Below are 14,163 nucleotides of genomic sequence, written 5' to 3'. Positions count from 1 at the left end.
ACCCCCTAACCCCCTAACCCCTAACCCCCCTAACCCCTAACCCCTAACCCCTAACCCCTAACCCCTAACCCCTAACCCCTAACCCCTAACCCCCTAACCCCTAACCCCCTAACCCCTAACCCCCTAACCCCCTAACCCCTAACCCCTAACCCCCTAACCCCCTAACCCCTAACCCCTAACCCCTAACCCCTAACCCCTAAACCCCCTAACCCATGCAGGAGGTCTTTCCCAACCTCTAGTGGTCTCTCAGTATGTATCCAGTAGTTAGTTATATGCCTTATGCATCAGTCACTCCTTTAAGTCCGCCCCCCAAAAGCGCGCAATGGGAAGTGCCCCACCATAGCACCGTTTCCTCTGTAGCTCGTCACAAAAAGCGGCTGGAGAAAATCAAGCTACAGATCCTTGTAGCGTTTTTAAATCTCTACAAGATGCCATCGATCGTTTTTCTCAAAAGTCCCTCAGGCAGAAAACCCCCGCCCCGGGAACCCCTTGTAACCCCCTAACCCCCTATTTGACCAAAAACGTGGCATCTCTCAAGCTCGGTGATCTCCACCCTACTTGAACCGTGAAATTTCTGAGGCTGCATATTTGACCAAAAACGTGGCAACCCCCCAAGGACGGTGATCTCCACCCTACTTGAACCGTGAAATTTCTGAGGCTGCATATTTGACCAAAAACATGGCAAACCGGTACACTGAAATAAAATACATGCGGCGACTAAACGATTCAACCTATGGTAGAAATACATGCATGCCTCGCAGGGGTGATGTTGTGGGTGGATATACGATGCATAATAAGAGCTATAAGCATATTTGGAGGCTAGTCGGATGGGGTCCGGCTATGGGTGCGGGGGTGTGTTTTCACGATAGATGAAGGGGGGGAAGACACGATTCTTGCACCCTGCTATGGTTGTCCCTTTTCACAGATTGTGGAGGGGGAGAGACGACGACCTGCCCTACCTCCCCTCCAACTCGCTCTGCCAGTGTACGTACGTGTACCAACAGACATGTCAAGTGTCCTTGTCTCTGGCCCCACCTCGCTGTACTATTGATTGACCCCTTGCCCACTGCGCCCCCGTCTGACAATGCCTCTATGATGCCTCCTTATCTCAGGCCCCATCTCGCTCTACTTTCCGCTGCTCCCTACACCTGTGCGCCTCTCAACGACCACCCTCCACAAGCCTATACCACTTGATTGAACCCCCTGCCGGGTACCTATTTGGCCCTTTTTTTCACGTTTTGTGGAGCCCCAATGGACCACTTAACTGAAGTACCTCGATCAATTGCCACAGACCTTAGGGATCTACTCTGTAACCCTTTTGGAGGATTTCTGGAAACGACTCGTTTCCGCCGCGTTCTGCTGTTAGCCGGCCTTTTCTCCCAATTAACCCATCGTCCGATTCTTAGCTGACGCAATAGCAGCGACAATTCACTTTGGGGGTCGCGCATGGCTTTTGCTGGATTGCCGTGGAGCATCGCTGTATCGTTTGATTTGGTCTTCCGACTGACAAAACGTCGGCAAATTACATCGCATCAGATGGTACAAACCTAACATATATAAGTATCGGAAGATATCCCCTTTCCAGACCGATACACCTGTTCCCCTGTTCCCCATCGCTTTCCCTCGAGGTTCATCAGCTATTGAATTGCATCCGGCGCTTTCATAATACATCGTTGTTTTCAGTTCCTCGACTTCATTATTTGAGCTCCGACTCCAACACAGGCCGATTGGTTGCAGTGCTCTCAAGATGCTCGACTTGAAGCTTATCCTCGCCTGCATCGAGAGCCGCTGATGGAGCGAAAATGAGATCGATCGCTTCGAGCGAGAGACCCTTAGTCTCGGGGAAGAAAAAGTAGATGGGAGGAAGGAATGCAGCATTAATTACCGCGAAGATCTACGACATCTCAAGTGAGTTTTACACATTACGCGTTCTGATATCATCTATCTCACAATGTAGAACTTCCACCCCAGATTCGCAATACCTGAAGGAGTGAACTGAACAACGGCGTAGTTGGTAATCCAGCTGCGGTGTCGCGGAGGGTCGTCAGCATTTGCGGAGGTAACATAGCTAAACACAAAACGACTCACTTGCAAGCAGTTGCGATACTAGCTCCCTTCTGTCTCATTCGAAGAGGCTGAATCTCGGCGGTGTAACACCAGACGTTCGCTGTAAGGCTCTGATCAGCATCGTCTTTTGCCTCCATAAGAAAATCATGACCTGCCTTGGAATCCGATCGTGAATAATCCCATGAAGATGAACATGAAGGCGGTTGCGACTCCACCGGCCACTTTGCTGTTAGTGGTCTGGACCTTGTAGACCAATCCGGTTTCAATAGCAAAGATCGCAGCCATACCAGCGATGCACACGAGAAAGAGCTTCCTTCGCCCAAGCGAGTCGATCAAGAACCAAGGGATGAAAGATGCGGCGAAGAACCAAGTGAACACAGCACCTGCAAGCAAAGCCGGCTTGTCGGAGACGAGAGCGAAGAAGTTGCCCCTGTTTGATACCATTGCATCAGCCGCGGATTCAGCTCCGATCGATAAGACTTGCTTACATGTAGAAGATCAGTCCGTTAATTCCGCCAATTTGCTGGAAGAACTGGATGGCACATGCGATGATAAGTCTCCTTCTAGACTTCAGATCGTCCTCGTGAAGCAGGTCAGACCATTTGCCGCTGCCCAAAGACTCCTCGATCTCGACAGCTCGTTGGATCTCTTGATGTTGCGCGACGACGTCAGAATGATCGATGGGTTTGCCTTGCAATCTACTCAACACCTCCAGACTTTCCTGCGCACGACCATGGGAAGCCAACCATCTAGGAGATTCCGGAACGATGAGAACCAGAACAAGGATAGGGACGATAAAGATGGCTTGCATAGCTACTGGGATCCGCCAGGCCTTGGATCCATCGACGAATGCAAATCCATAGCCTGTCCAGTAGGCGATCATGATGCCGAGATTGAGTAAAGATAATTGAAAGCACACGAAGCGACCTCGACTGGCTTTAGGCGAAACCTCAGATTGCAGTACCGGCATGGTAGAATTCAGGAAACCCTATGCCGGTTGTCAGCAACATCGACTACTTCCGATGACACTCTAGAAGCTTACCATTCCTAGACCAGATACGACTCTTGCACCTATCATAGCACCAGAAGAGCTGACAGCCGCTTGAAACGCAGCTCCTGCAAGCATGACCACCGCGCCAATCATAATGGAACGCTTTCGACCGAGTTTTTCCCCCACAAATGCCGTTATGATCGACCCAGCGCAGCAGCCAATCTCATAAATCGCAACGATGGTACCGAGAAGAGACGATGATGGGTGCTTAAACGTGGTCTGGAACGGCGCCTCGTTGATGATTCCACCTGTTAAGCAGTGTCGTGTCAGCTGATAGGTCAAGGTCGGCCTAACTAAGAATGATTGTACCAACCCATTACACCATTGTCGTACCCGATCAGCATGAAGCCAAGGGCGGTAAGGAGAGTAACAAGATAAAGTAATGTTCCTGCCATATTGTGTCTGTTTAATCGCAATTTCTGACTTTTGGACTTTGCAGAACAGTGTTGGTCCCCAGACGGCCCCTTCTGGAGACACTATATATATGTATGCAAGCGATGGGAAGTTTGGGTTCGATTTTGACGATCAATCGCGGTTAACGTCGGTTTCCTCTTCGTCAACAATCGGATCACCTGCCCGAAGATGCCGCTGTCAGCAGACCAAACGGGGACAAATCTAGAGTCGAGAACAGAAGGAGTGAATGCAGCAATCGTCGGTTACAGACGCATTCTCTCCAGCTTGAAACCGCTTCTGAGTAATCGGAAGATCTCGTATAACGTCATCTTTCGATCGCCGCATCCCGTAAAAGTTGGGGCTATTCTTGGCCTAGGCGGATCTCCACAGTCAGCAACGAAATCGAAGCGACCCTTTTACGCAGAAAGTCAAAACTCTGCCGCGGTTGTGACCGGTTGCAGGTGGTTCAGTTTTCGCGTTTAGGACCAGTCTGAGAACAGATCTGCGGGGACGTTCGGAACACGATCCGGTCAGCTCACAGAAGCTAGTGCATCCTTTCATTTCAATGCTATGCTTTCTTTTTGCATAGTCTTCTGGTCGATTTCGCTGCCAAAATTACGCATCGTCTGCAGCTCTTACCACCACTCATGACGCTCGGGTCCAAGATGGATACGCCAAACACCTGCTTGGTAAGCGTTTTGAATGAGACTGGTCGTATGCTGATGTACGTGAAGTTCATGGATCCAATTCAACATCTGAATCTACCTGTACCATTCCACCGAAACGCCTTCTCTCAATCATTCGTGACAGTACTTCCAGCAGGTGATGGGACCCTCCCATCTTCCTCGAAGCCTTTCATCGCTCATGATCAAAGTTTTCTATCCATATTGACGCCTGACGCAAGGGTTCGCTGTCTTGCCAGAAATGAGGCAGGGGAAAGCTTTGCTCACGAAGCGGGGGTGTGGGTCGAATCGCTTAAGGAGGTCTGGTTCACCTCGAACTTGATTTGTCATGCTCCAAAATCACCGGATCGTGCGCTCGCGAAAATGCGTGTCCAAATCAGCGCGGTTGATGTAACGACAGGGGACGTACGCATTGTAAACATACCCTCAGTCCAGGCTGGTAACGGCGCCTGTCCTTACGGAGATCACATCTTATTCTGTGATCAGGGCGGAGATATCGATCATCCTTCTCAGCTTGTCATTGTCAATCCCAGAGATCCTCAGGATGCACAGATCCTCATCAACAACTTCTTCGGCCGGCAATTCAATTCGCTCAACGATGTAATCACTCTGTCTTCTCCCAAACAACGTATCAGCCCATCTGAGAATCGCAACCAGAAGCCGAGTCTTCGAGAAACGATATCCAGAGGTCACACACTATGGTTCACAGATCCTACCTATGGCTTTGAGCAATCGTTCCGACCTGAGCCTCAACTCCCATCTCACGTTTACGTGCTGGATCCTCACACCGGTCGCATCAGAGTTGCAGCCGATGGCTTTGACCATCCTAACGGGATAGCTTTCAGTCCCGATGGGTCGACGTGTTACATCACCGACACCAGCCACATCAACGGAACAGGAGCTCTGAATCCTCATTTGCAAAGTACGATGTAAGTAAGGAGGGCTGCACGAGACTCTTCAATCTGAATGACGTTGTGAATATGGTAGCTACGCTTTTGACGTGGTCTGGCTCGGTGGCGCTACGGAGGCTGGTGGTCCAAGTTTGCAGAACAGACGGGTGTTCGCTTTCGCTGACACAGGCGTACCAGATGGCAGTAAGTCTTGAAGTCGCCGAAGGTGATGTGTTTACTAACCGAATCCATAGTCAAATGCGATCTGGAGGGGAATGTGTATGCGGGATGTGGAGACGGAATACATGTCTGGAGTAAGTACGATCAACTCACCTTTGTTGAGAAATGTCTGACTGTGTGCCTCTACGTAGACGCGTATGGTGCGCTCATCGGCAGAATGTGAGTTGAATAACAGAAATCCTGAGGTCCCTCTAATGATTTGCCGTCACTGCAGATTGCTTGGGGCATCAGACAATAATTCTGGAGCTGGCTGCGCCAACTTTTGCTTCATACCGGGAGGTAGACTGGTTTGTTTCTCCGAGGACAGAATATATATGGTGGAAGGTCTAGCAGCGCAAGGGGCTTTACTTTGATCCCGTCACGCTTGTGTCATGAATTGCGACAGAAAGTAGCACGAAGAAATCGAGAGCGAGGCATGAGGTTACACAATGGCGAGTTTTGATAAGAAAACAGCAGCCGGATGATACATGTGCTACGGCTACATGCAGAGGCGATCGTTTCAATTACGGGCATACTGGCTTGGGGACAAGTCTTCTAGGTTAAGTGCGCGCCAACTCTTCAGTCAAAACTCTGCACATACCGTAGGTGTAATCACCCTCGACCAATGAAGGGCATTCCCGACGCTCTAATATCAGATCAACAACCTGCTGAAAGCTGAGAGAAGGAACGATTGGCTCACAAGATTATAAGCTTCTGCACGTCAGCTCCTAAAGGTAGAGTGGCTAGGTACGCTAGCGTCCTCCCCACATTCTCAACGTCCATCATGGGCTCGGACTTCATGCTGCCATCCGCTTGTTTACACCCTTTGGATGCATGACCTCCCAGTGCTGTTTGAGCGTTACCAATGTCCAATTGAGTGCAGCATATATGGTATTTTCGCCCGTCGAGCGACGTTGATTTGGATAGACCCAAAATTGCGTGCTTCGAGACGGTATAAGCTGTGGAGTCTGTGAAAGTGCGTTTAATCATTGACGTATCAATAGAAAATATGCGAGAGCTTACCAGGGCGTGGAGACATGGCTGAGATGCTTCCGTTATTCACGATGCGTCCTCCTTGTGGTGTCTGATTCTTCATGATCTTTATCGCCTCTCTGGTGCACTTTCGATGGAAAGGATGAATAAGTAGTCTGTCAATGAAAAAAATGGAACTTACCAGAACGGCGGCCATAATATTGACATCGAGAACTTGACGGAAAATGGCCATTTCGGCATCTTCCAAGGGAACGGAGTTGAGTAGGTCCACGCCTGCGTTCTGCGGAGCCATATATCGTTTAAGCCGGTAAGGTATGATCTCAAAGGTCGGAACAAACTAACATTGAATAGCATATCCAACCTTCCGTATTTCTCTTTGACCAAATCAAACATTTTGCATACATCCCTCTCCGAGGTAGCATCACCAACGACCAACTCAACCACTGTCCCTTCTCTGAGTTGATTCGCAGTCTGTCGAATCTGAGCAATCTTTCGACCAGACAAGACTAGGACCAGAGGTTCGGGTGCTTCTGACGACGGCAAAGCGTGGGACAGCGCAATAGCACAAGCTCTCCCTATGCCTCCAGATGCTCCAGTGATGAGGATCACACGGTAATCTTGGACCATCTCTGCGTCAGTCGTGGGGTATGTGGTAGATTTGTGACTGGGGAAGCGCATTCACCCATTCTTGATACATAGCGACCGATGCATCGCATGGCTGACTGACCGATCGAGGTCGGACCGAAGACCCGATCAATATTATCACCATTTTGTCCTTACCGTTCTTCAGTCGCCGCCGAATGCGTCGATTGCCAGTCGACATAAGCTTGGTTGTCAATTTACACGATGCGAAGAAGGAGGCGTGTACACCTGACGAGCTCTCATACGGTTATAGTCGGTTGCCCTTTTTCACCCCTTTTCCTCGAGTCCCGCAGTTGCCAGTCTGTCGCAGCGATTTCCTCCGAGAACTTGCAATTCACAGATCTATCGGGGTGCGGCGACCCACTTCCAAAATAGGATCTCAGAATCTGAAAAACTCCCGCACTGCGCAATTTTAACTGAGTATGCGAATCGTCCGTAAATGACCTGTTCATTATTGATAATGGGCTGATACGCCCTCTTCGACAACCATACAAAACCCAAAGCCGCTGACTGTGGAAGGTAGCTTAGCTAGGTGCTTCTGATGTACGCGCTCGTTTTGCATGCAAAACTGATCTATCAAAAATGGACGTGTTGAGAAATCCAAGTATATCGAACATTCAAGGGGAAATAATCATGCGACCACAGACGGTGAGATGTTCACAGTAGAACTCTGTACCTTCTTCTCTCTGGATTCGTCCTCCAGCTGCGTCACGTCATTGGCTGCTTCGAAGTTGTTGAGTACGACGTTTCCGGCGTATTCTCGGTCTTCTTGTACGGGAAGTCTATATTCACTGGAGGAGCCTAATTTGTACCACAGCAGGCCGGTCAGCAGCACGGCGGCGCCGAGCATGGCAAATAAGGTCCATAGTCCGGGATAGCTGCACAAAACCCGCTGTCAGCAATGATGATGATCCTTTCTCCGCATCGTAACTGACTAGTGAGGCGCGTCTTTCGACCTGAACAAGTAAGGTGCGACGATACCCGCGCAGTTGGCAATGGCGATCATCGCACCGGTCGCGATTGCAGTACTGGTGGCACCTGCAACAGTCGCCGTTCGATATGCAATGAAAGGAATGACTGCCGCGTTGGTACATGCAATTAGACAAGTGCCGATATAGCGACCAGCCACTCCTTGGACAGTGGCCAATAGAATGTACCCGATCGCAACCAGAATGAGACCGCCAATTATGTGTCGAGGTCGCTCCTTTCGTCTATCGGACCACCAGGAATTACCGATGATCACAAAGAAGGCGAAGGCGTTGGGCGGGACAGTCAAGAGCTGTGCTTTGTCTATGCGAGACAACCGTCAGAAATTTCTTCGCCTCGCCCTAATAACTATTATGGGGACCTACAGCCTTTGAAGCCCATGGCGGAAATGATTGTAGGAGCAAAGTATCCGAAAGCGTTCAAAGAGTTGGTCATCAGGAAATAATGTAAGGAAAAGATCCAAAAGTGCCAGGACTTCAGAGTCGCAATGAAGTCGGCTTTGTCAAAGTGCTTATCGGTACCTACCAAGAATGTCAGCTGGCGCTCAAGTGATGAAACTAGGACTCACCTTTGGGCGCGAACGGCCCCATACGCTCCGAGGCAAAGTTTCGTTCCTCTTCAGTCAGGAATTTAGCCGTCTCAGGGAAATCGGGCAGGAAGAAGTAGATCAAGATCCCAACTAGCACTGCAGGAATACCTTCTAGGATGAACAGCCACTGCCAACCATACAGTGAAGCCTTTCCGGACATGAAAGAGACACCGGTGGCGATCAGTCCACCAAATGCTCCAGCTACGGCTATGGAAGCGGAGAATATCGCCATCCTGGTACCTCTCTCCGAAGGTTTATACCAGAAACATAGGTACATCATGACACCAGGCTGTTGCGCAACGTAGGAGGAACCTTGTCAGCTGATAACCACACTCAGGTTCGGGATCGTTGACTCACGAAGAAACCAGCTTCACATATTCCCAAGAAGATACGGCAGATCAACAGGCCCCAGTAGCTCGATACTGCTGCCGTGCAGATCGTGACAATACCCCAACTGATCATGATACGAGCGATCCATTTGCTCGGAGTAAAGTATTTTAGGGCGATGTTGCTGGGAAATTCGAATATCACGTAGGGACTGTGATGCAGATTTCAGCGTGAAAACAAATAGTGACTTCCGTTGTCGAAGAAAGGGGGCGAGAAGGCACACATACATGAAGAATATAGCCACGATCAGATTGTATCTATCTCCTGCAAGCTTGAGTGTCTCCACGAGGGATTCCCCGGGCTTGTCGTTGTTCAGGGTTCGACTGATTGGGGGATGTCAGCGTCAAGAGACTCGAGAAATTGCAGGCTTGAGGACTCACGCGTTACCCAAATTTGTTCTGTCTAAATAACTGCATTGCACTCGATCATTATCTGTTGCAATATAGTGGAAGAAAAGAAAGAAAGAACTCACTTCAACAAGTATGCGACGATCACCCAGGGCATGATATGCCTGTCGATCTTACGCACGAGACGTTTCTCCATTTGGTCAGACATGTTCAATCGATATGTGAATCCCCGTGTGTCGTGTTTCCCGGTCGATTGAAAACTAGAAACGCGTGTAATCGTGAGTTCTTGAGACTGCAAAATAAATACGCAAACGGTGATACGGGATTCTGGAGGAGGAAGTCCCCTATATATATCTCATCGTCGTTGCTGCTCCTGTCGAGTAGATACCAAAGACGATTCAATATCTCCGCGGTAGAGATAAGAATCGGTGTGGCCCAATCATATTACTTGTCACGATAACAACTTCAGATCCAGCTGTTCACATGTACCTCTGGGACCAATTTCTACCTGAGCCGTTGTGCGTGAACAAGCAGCTGCCATTGCCCTGACTGCATGTGATCGAGACAAGTGGATCTTGTGGCGGCCCTGAAAATCTGTTGAGGTCCTACACTAACTCTTTCGAGCCAGGGAGAACGAAGTTATACAATTAGCAGAACATTGCGCTAACAACTGGAAAGCCGACATAAAAACTCCGTGAACCGGATATACGATATTGCTTCCGTCTCTTATCTTAGCGAGATCGATCGAGCCAATGAAATAGAAGATCATCCCTGCGTAAGCAGTACCACGAGTGTCAATCGCCAAGCCTTTGTATGAGTCGATAATATTTCATGCGGAAAACACGCGGTCCTTTCATTATACCATACTTCTTACGACTAGACAATACGGAATTATACTTCATACCGGTCGGGCTTATCGAGAATATTCAGTGTTTTGTGAGTTGATATAGTCAAACTGCTCAGTCCTGAAATCATCCTTCACTACCGATCTACCGGCTCCTTCAAAAAGAATGGTATTCCTCTCTTCTGGACCGTTGTAAGATGGCCACGGCACAAACGCATCGGTGGTGATGTTTGTGGATCCGATGATAGCGTTGTCGCCCGCGACCTGATTCGGGTTTCCTTGGTAGATGAATCGCAGGCTAAGGACCAAAGACGATCAGCAGGGTGGCATTCATCAGTTCTGCGGTTCACTTGCAAGTATTCCAGATACGCCTTTGAGAGATTGATATCTTGTTCAGTCCACCACGGCTTGCCTTCGGTCGGCCTACCACGCGTGATGTTGAGCTCCGCCCCATGGAAGACTCCTTGGGCAGGATTTGCGCCAACATTTGCCGCGACGTGAGAGTACTCGTAGTTCCATGAATCGACGAGCCCATGCGAATGAGTGACATCCAGCCAGTTTCGTCGAGCAACCTGGAATGTGACGTCTCCAGAGTACGCCGAAGCTCTTTTGTACGTCGAGGTCTTGTTGAATAGTTCATCTCCCGTGTCGAACGGTCTAAATGGCATACATCAGTAGCGCTCAAAGCCGCTGGACAACGTCACTCACGATCCTTCCGCCGGTACATCGGCATAAAGCTCCAGCAACTTTTGGACCGTCTCATTGGATCGAGTGAACAGCCCGCTGCCTTGAATTGATGAGATGAAGCTGGACTCGTTGGTGGCGGTCGCAAAGACAGTGCCCTCGTCCTTGACATCACCGACGATGAAAGGTCTATGAGCGTAGCGGCCTTGACCAAGAAGCGAATACGGAGTAGCAGGAAGAATTACTCCATCGATTGTTTGACCGATCAGATTTCTGACCAGAGCAGCGCATCAGATTCTGATGCCTTTGTGCCGATATATATCCACTTACCCTCGGTTGAACTCCTTGAAAAGCTGTGTATACGCGTCCACTACCACAGTCGTATTCACCTTCTGCGCACATTGCACTTGATCGTTACGAGAGTCCGAGCAATTGAGCAGCTCAAAGAACCTGTTCCAAGCTTGAGGCTGGACTTGAGCGATCGGTCCAAGAGTGGACAAACTTGGTGCTCCGGATTGGATGATCTGTCATGTTTCGCTGCTTATCAGCATTGACTTTGACAACGATGGACGAAAAGAGGAACCCACACCGTATTGGAACAGCTCCAGATCTGGCTGCAAGTATTGTAACGAGACTTGACTCGCTCCGGCCGACTGACCTTGAATTGTGACCTGATCCACACGCTCATTTAGTCATTCCAGTCAAGAGAATGGCATGACATCCGCCTCACCCTTTTGGGATCGCCGCCAAACGCTTCAATGTTCTCTTGTACCCATTGAAGAGCCGTAGTGACGTCACTTGCCCCAAGGTTGCCAGAGTCAGACTCCGCGAACTGTGGTCCGGACCTATGTCGAAATTCAACATCAGTACTAAACAAAGCGCAAAGAAACCCTCAGATCGGGATGCTCAGAGGTCACTCACACGAAGCCGAACCCTCCTAGCCTATAATTGAATGTGACGTATACAACCGGCAGTCCCTATGTACATCTACAATCAGCAATCTACGTAACCAAGTTCCTTAAATATCAGAGACATACCATTTCGTTGGCGGTCGGAATGAGATTGACGGGATCTCCTGCTTGAGCTGAACCCGATAGGAAGCCTCCTCCGTAGCTGTGTTGAGCATCAGTATAGAGTAGGACCGGTATCGTCCAAGCAGGTACAGCTCACATGCTGACCCATACAGGGAGCTTGTCCTCAGACGACGATGCACCTCGAGGGGTGAATACGTTGAGGAACAAGCAGTCTTCAGATGTTCCAGCAGCACCAGCATTATCCGGCGTCGGCGAGTCAGCCCCGAACAGAGATAGCTGTATGCAAGCTTGACGATAATCGGAACCATTGACGCTATCAATGGTGCCGTAGTCAAAGAGCTGCGATGGCTTCCAGCGGAGTTCATCGACGGCTAGATGCACAATTCTCAGCCGTTGTCAATGCGCTAGGGGAGCATCGAAGACTCACGAGGTTGCCCAAACGGAATGCCCATGTACGAGTCAAAGTCCTCATTGGGTCTGATTACACCTTGAACCGTGATCGACTTTCCATTCGCGGATGATGGGGAGATGGTAGCAGTGGGCGGAGATGCGGAAGAGGATTCTTTTTGTTGGGCTTGACGCCTCAGGGGCGAAGCAGCCCCCAGCGAAAGAATCGCGATTGCCGCAGTCCGGACTGCCCACATGTCGATGTGTTGACGTGAATAAGACGAGAACTTTGATGACAATTTGCGGGCTTTGTGGTGGCTCCAGATTGCCCCGTACTCACTTGTTCTTATAGCATATCGCCATGTTGCGTCGCGCGGAGCGACCGGTCAATCGATACCGAGGAGGGGTCGAATGTTACCGGCGTGGAGCTCCGAGCAAACGGACCGTCCGGCATGATCAGGGATGCCAAGCATTGGACATGCAATTTATGGCTAAGGTTATCAACATTCCATGTGATCGAAATGATGTCAGCGTTCTGAGCAGACGGGAGATGTGAGAGACATGCCTGTGTCGAATACGAGTAAGAAAGAGAATGTAACAGACCTCAGGAACGAGATCAGCGCTACGGCCCGTTTGACCGGATGCGCTCGGGAATCTATAAGTATACCGGTTTATTAGCACCACCTCCTCTTGCTGTCCCGGTCATTCCATGCCGACATTTGTGAAAGGGTCATTCATGGCGAATGTCAAGGAAGCGTGAAGGCGTCCAGGTTCTTTGGAACGAGAGGTATGCATGATCCAGCGATAGGAGACAGTACCACAGCACTGTCATTATGCCAATATTATATTTCCATGCGGCGTTTATTTCTCACGCGCGAGACCGCCCCGCGTGAGATTTCATAAATCGACTATAACTCAGCTCTTCAACCTGATGACAACCGTCTAGATACTTCGACCTCTTAGGTGCAATGAGCCCCGGCCGCCAAGCCGTGGTTGCTAACTTCGGCCTGGCAAGTCGGGTAGTCCAGATCGTACATCCGACCCCAGAAGCATTGCCTGCAGATCATGTTCGAATACGGATGAAGTGTGTCGCTATCAACCCGTCGGACCTCATCACCATCAGCGGTGCATATCGATCGCGAGTGACATTGCCATTTCTGCCTGGGTTCGAAGGAGTTGGTACTGTGATAGAAACCGGGTCGGATTGCTGCCGCCTACAAGTGGGACAACGAGTTATACCTATCGCCCAATCCGGCTTATGGCAAGATGTCAAAGTCAGCCCCGAAAACCGCTGCTTGGTCGTTCCGGACGGGATTTCAGATGAAGAAGCATGTACTAGCTATATCAACCCGATGACTGCTTGGATCATGCTGAAGGAACAGTACAATCTTCGAGCCGGATCGACCATTGGCATATCCGCTGCAGGACCCGCCATCGGCAAAATGATCGCTCACTTGGCGATTAGTATGGGAATTCAACCCATCATGTTCTTCCGCAGCCTACAAGCGGCAAAGAATCTGGAGCATCTGACCGGCCAAAAGTATCAGTACAAAGACATCCACGATCTCACCGGTATTTGCGACAATTCGATCACCCCGAAGGTTGACATCTTCTTGATTGTGTTGGCGGTGAAGAGGCTTCTGCTTTCTCGCAGATCGTCAAGACAGGTGGTCGTTTCGTGCACTACGGCCTCCTGAGTGGAACAGCGATTTGTTTAGATCATTGGACACGTAAAGATGTTACTCTGGATTATTTTCACCTTCGAGATTGGATATATGGGACCGAAATGGCTCGATTGAGGGATGTTTATCGGCAAGTCGTACAATGCTTACAATCTGGTCAATTGACCACGATGGTCCGAGCTCGCTTTCCCTTTGATAAGTTAGGGCAAGCATTGGTAGAGGCTGCGAATTCCACCTCGGAGGGTAAAGTGCTAGTAATGCTTGAGCCCTAAATTGTTTGATTG

At 49.8% G+C, this 14,163-nt stretch overlaps 5 protein-coding genes across 5 annotated transcripts; 1 reads left to right on the top strand and 4 right to left on the bottom strand.

Moving 5' to 3' along the window:
- Positions 1-1,696: 1,696 nt before the first annotated feature.
- Positions 1,697-3,513, bottom strand: I303_107546 (uncharacterized protein; the record flags this gene model as incomplete). The annotated part of the gene is made up of 7 exons (XM_065969613.1): positions 1,697-1,894; positions 1,951-2,023; positions 2,089-2,167; positions 2,223-2,497; positions 2,556-3,055; positions 3,110-3,366; positions 3,432-3,513. The coding sequence occupies 7 exons, from the start codon at positions 3,511-3,513 to the stop codon at positions 1,697-1,699; spliced, it is 1,464 nt and encodes a 487-aa protein (XP_065825685.1).
- A 663-nt stretch (positions 3,514-4,176) lies between these two features.
- On the top strand, positions 4,177-5,677 carry I303_107545 (uncharacterized protein; the record flags this gene model as incomplete). Its single annotated transcript, XM_018410224.1, has 7 exons — positions 4,177-4,200; positions 4,246-4,543; positions 4,595-5,123; positions 5,182-5,288; positions 5,339-5,398; positions 5,456-5,483; positions 5,539-5,677. 7 exons carry the CDS (start codon positions 4,177-4,179, stop codon positions 5,675-5,677), a joined length of 1,185 nt encoding a protein of 394 aa, XP_018261227.1.
- A 238-nt stretch (positions 5,678-5,915) lies between these two features.
- Positions 5,916-6,923, bottom strand: I303_107544 (uncharacterized protein; the record flags this gene model as incomplete). The annotated part of the gene is made up of 5 exons (XM_018410223.2): positions 5,916-5,949; positions 6,004-6,271; positions 6,327-6,423; positions 6,478-6,576; positions 6,639-6,923. 5 exons carry the CDS (start codon positions 6,921-6,923, stop codon positions 5,916-5,918), a joined length of 783 nt encoding a protein of 260 aa, XP_018261226.2.
- A 646-nt stretch (positions 6,924-7,569) lies between these two features.
- I303_107543 (uncharacterized protein) lies at positions 7,570-9,456 on the bottom strand (the record flags this gene model as incomplete). The annotated part of the gene is made up of 8 exons (XM_018410222.1): positions 7,570-7,816; positions 7,874-8,228; positions 8,291-8,446; positions 8,494-8,803; positions 8,872-9,052; positions 9,129-9,224; positions 9,282-9,311; positions 9,374-9,456. 8 exons carry the CDS (start codon positions 9,454-9,456, stop codon positions 7,570-7,572), a joined length of 1,458 nt encoding a protein of 485 aa, XP_018261225.1.
- A 705-nt stretch (positions 9,457-10,161) lies between these two features.
- Positions 10,162-12,454, bottom strand: I303_107542 (uncharacterized protein; the record flags this gene model as incomplete). The annotated part of the gene is made up of 10 exons (XM_065969612.1): positions 10,162-10,390; positions 10,447-10,749; positions 10,801-11,049; positions 11,107-11,300; positions 11,364-11,447; positions 11,507-11,621; positions 11,698-11,753; positions 11,814-11,889; positions 11,947-12,181; positions 12,238-12,454. 10 exons carry the CDS (start codon positions 12,452-12,454, stop codon positions 10,162-10,164), a joined length of 1,758 nt encoding a protein of 585 aa, XP_065825684.1.
- Positions 12,455-14,163: the final 1,709 nt, after the last annotated feature.

This window comes from Kwoniella dejecticola, chromosome 9 (genome assembly GCF_000512565.2).
Source record: "Kwoniella dejecticola CBS 10117 chromosome 9, complete sequence".
Classification (NCBI taxonomy): Eukaryota; Fungi; Basidiomycota; class Tremellomycetes; order Tremellales; family Cryptococcaceae; genus Kwoniella; species Kwoniella dejecticola.
Note: the sequence above shows the minus strand (reverse complement) of the source record. Positions and strands in the feature narration are given on the sequence as shown.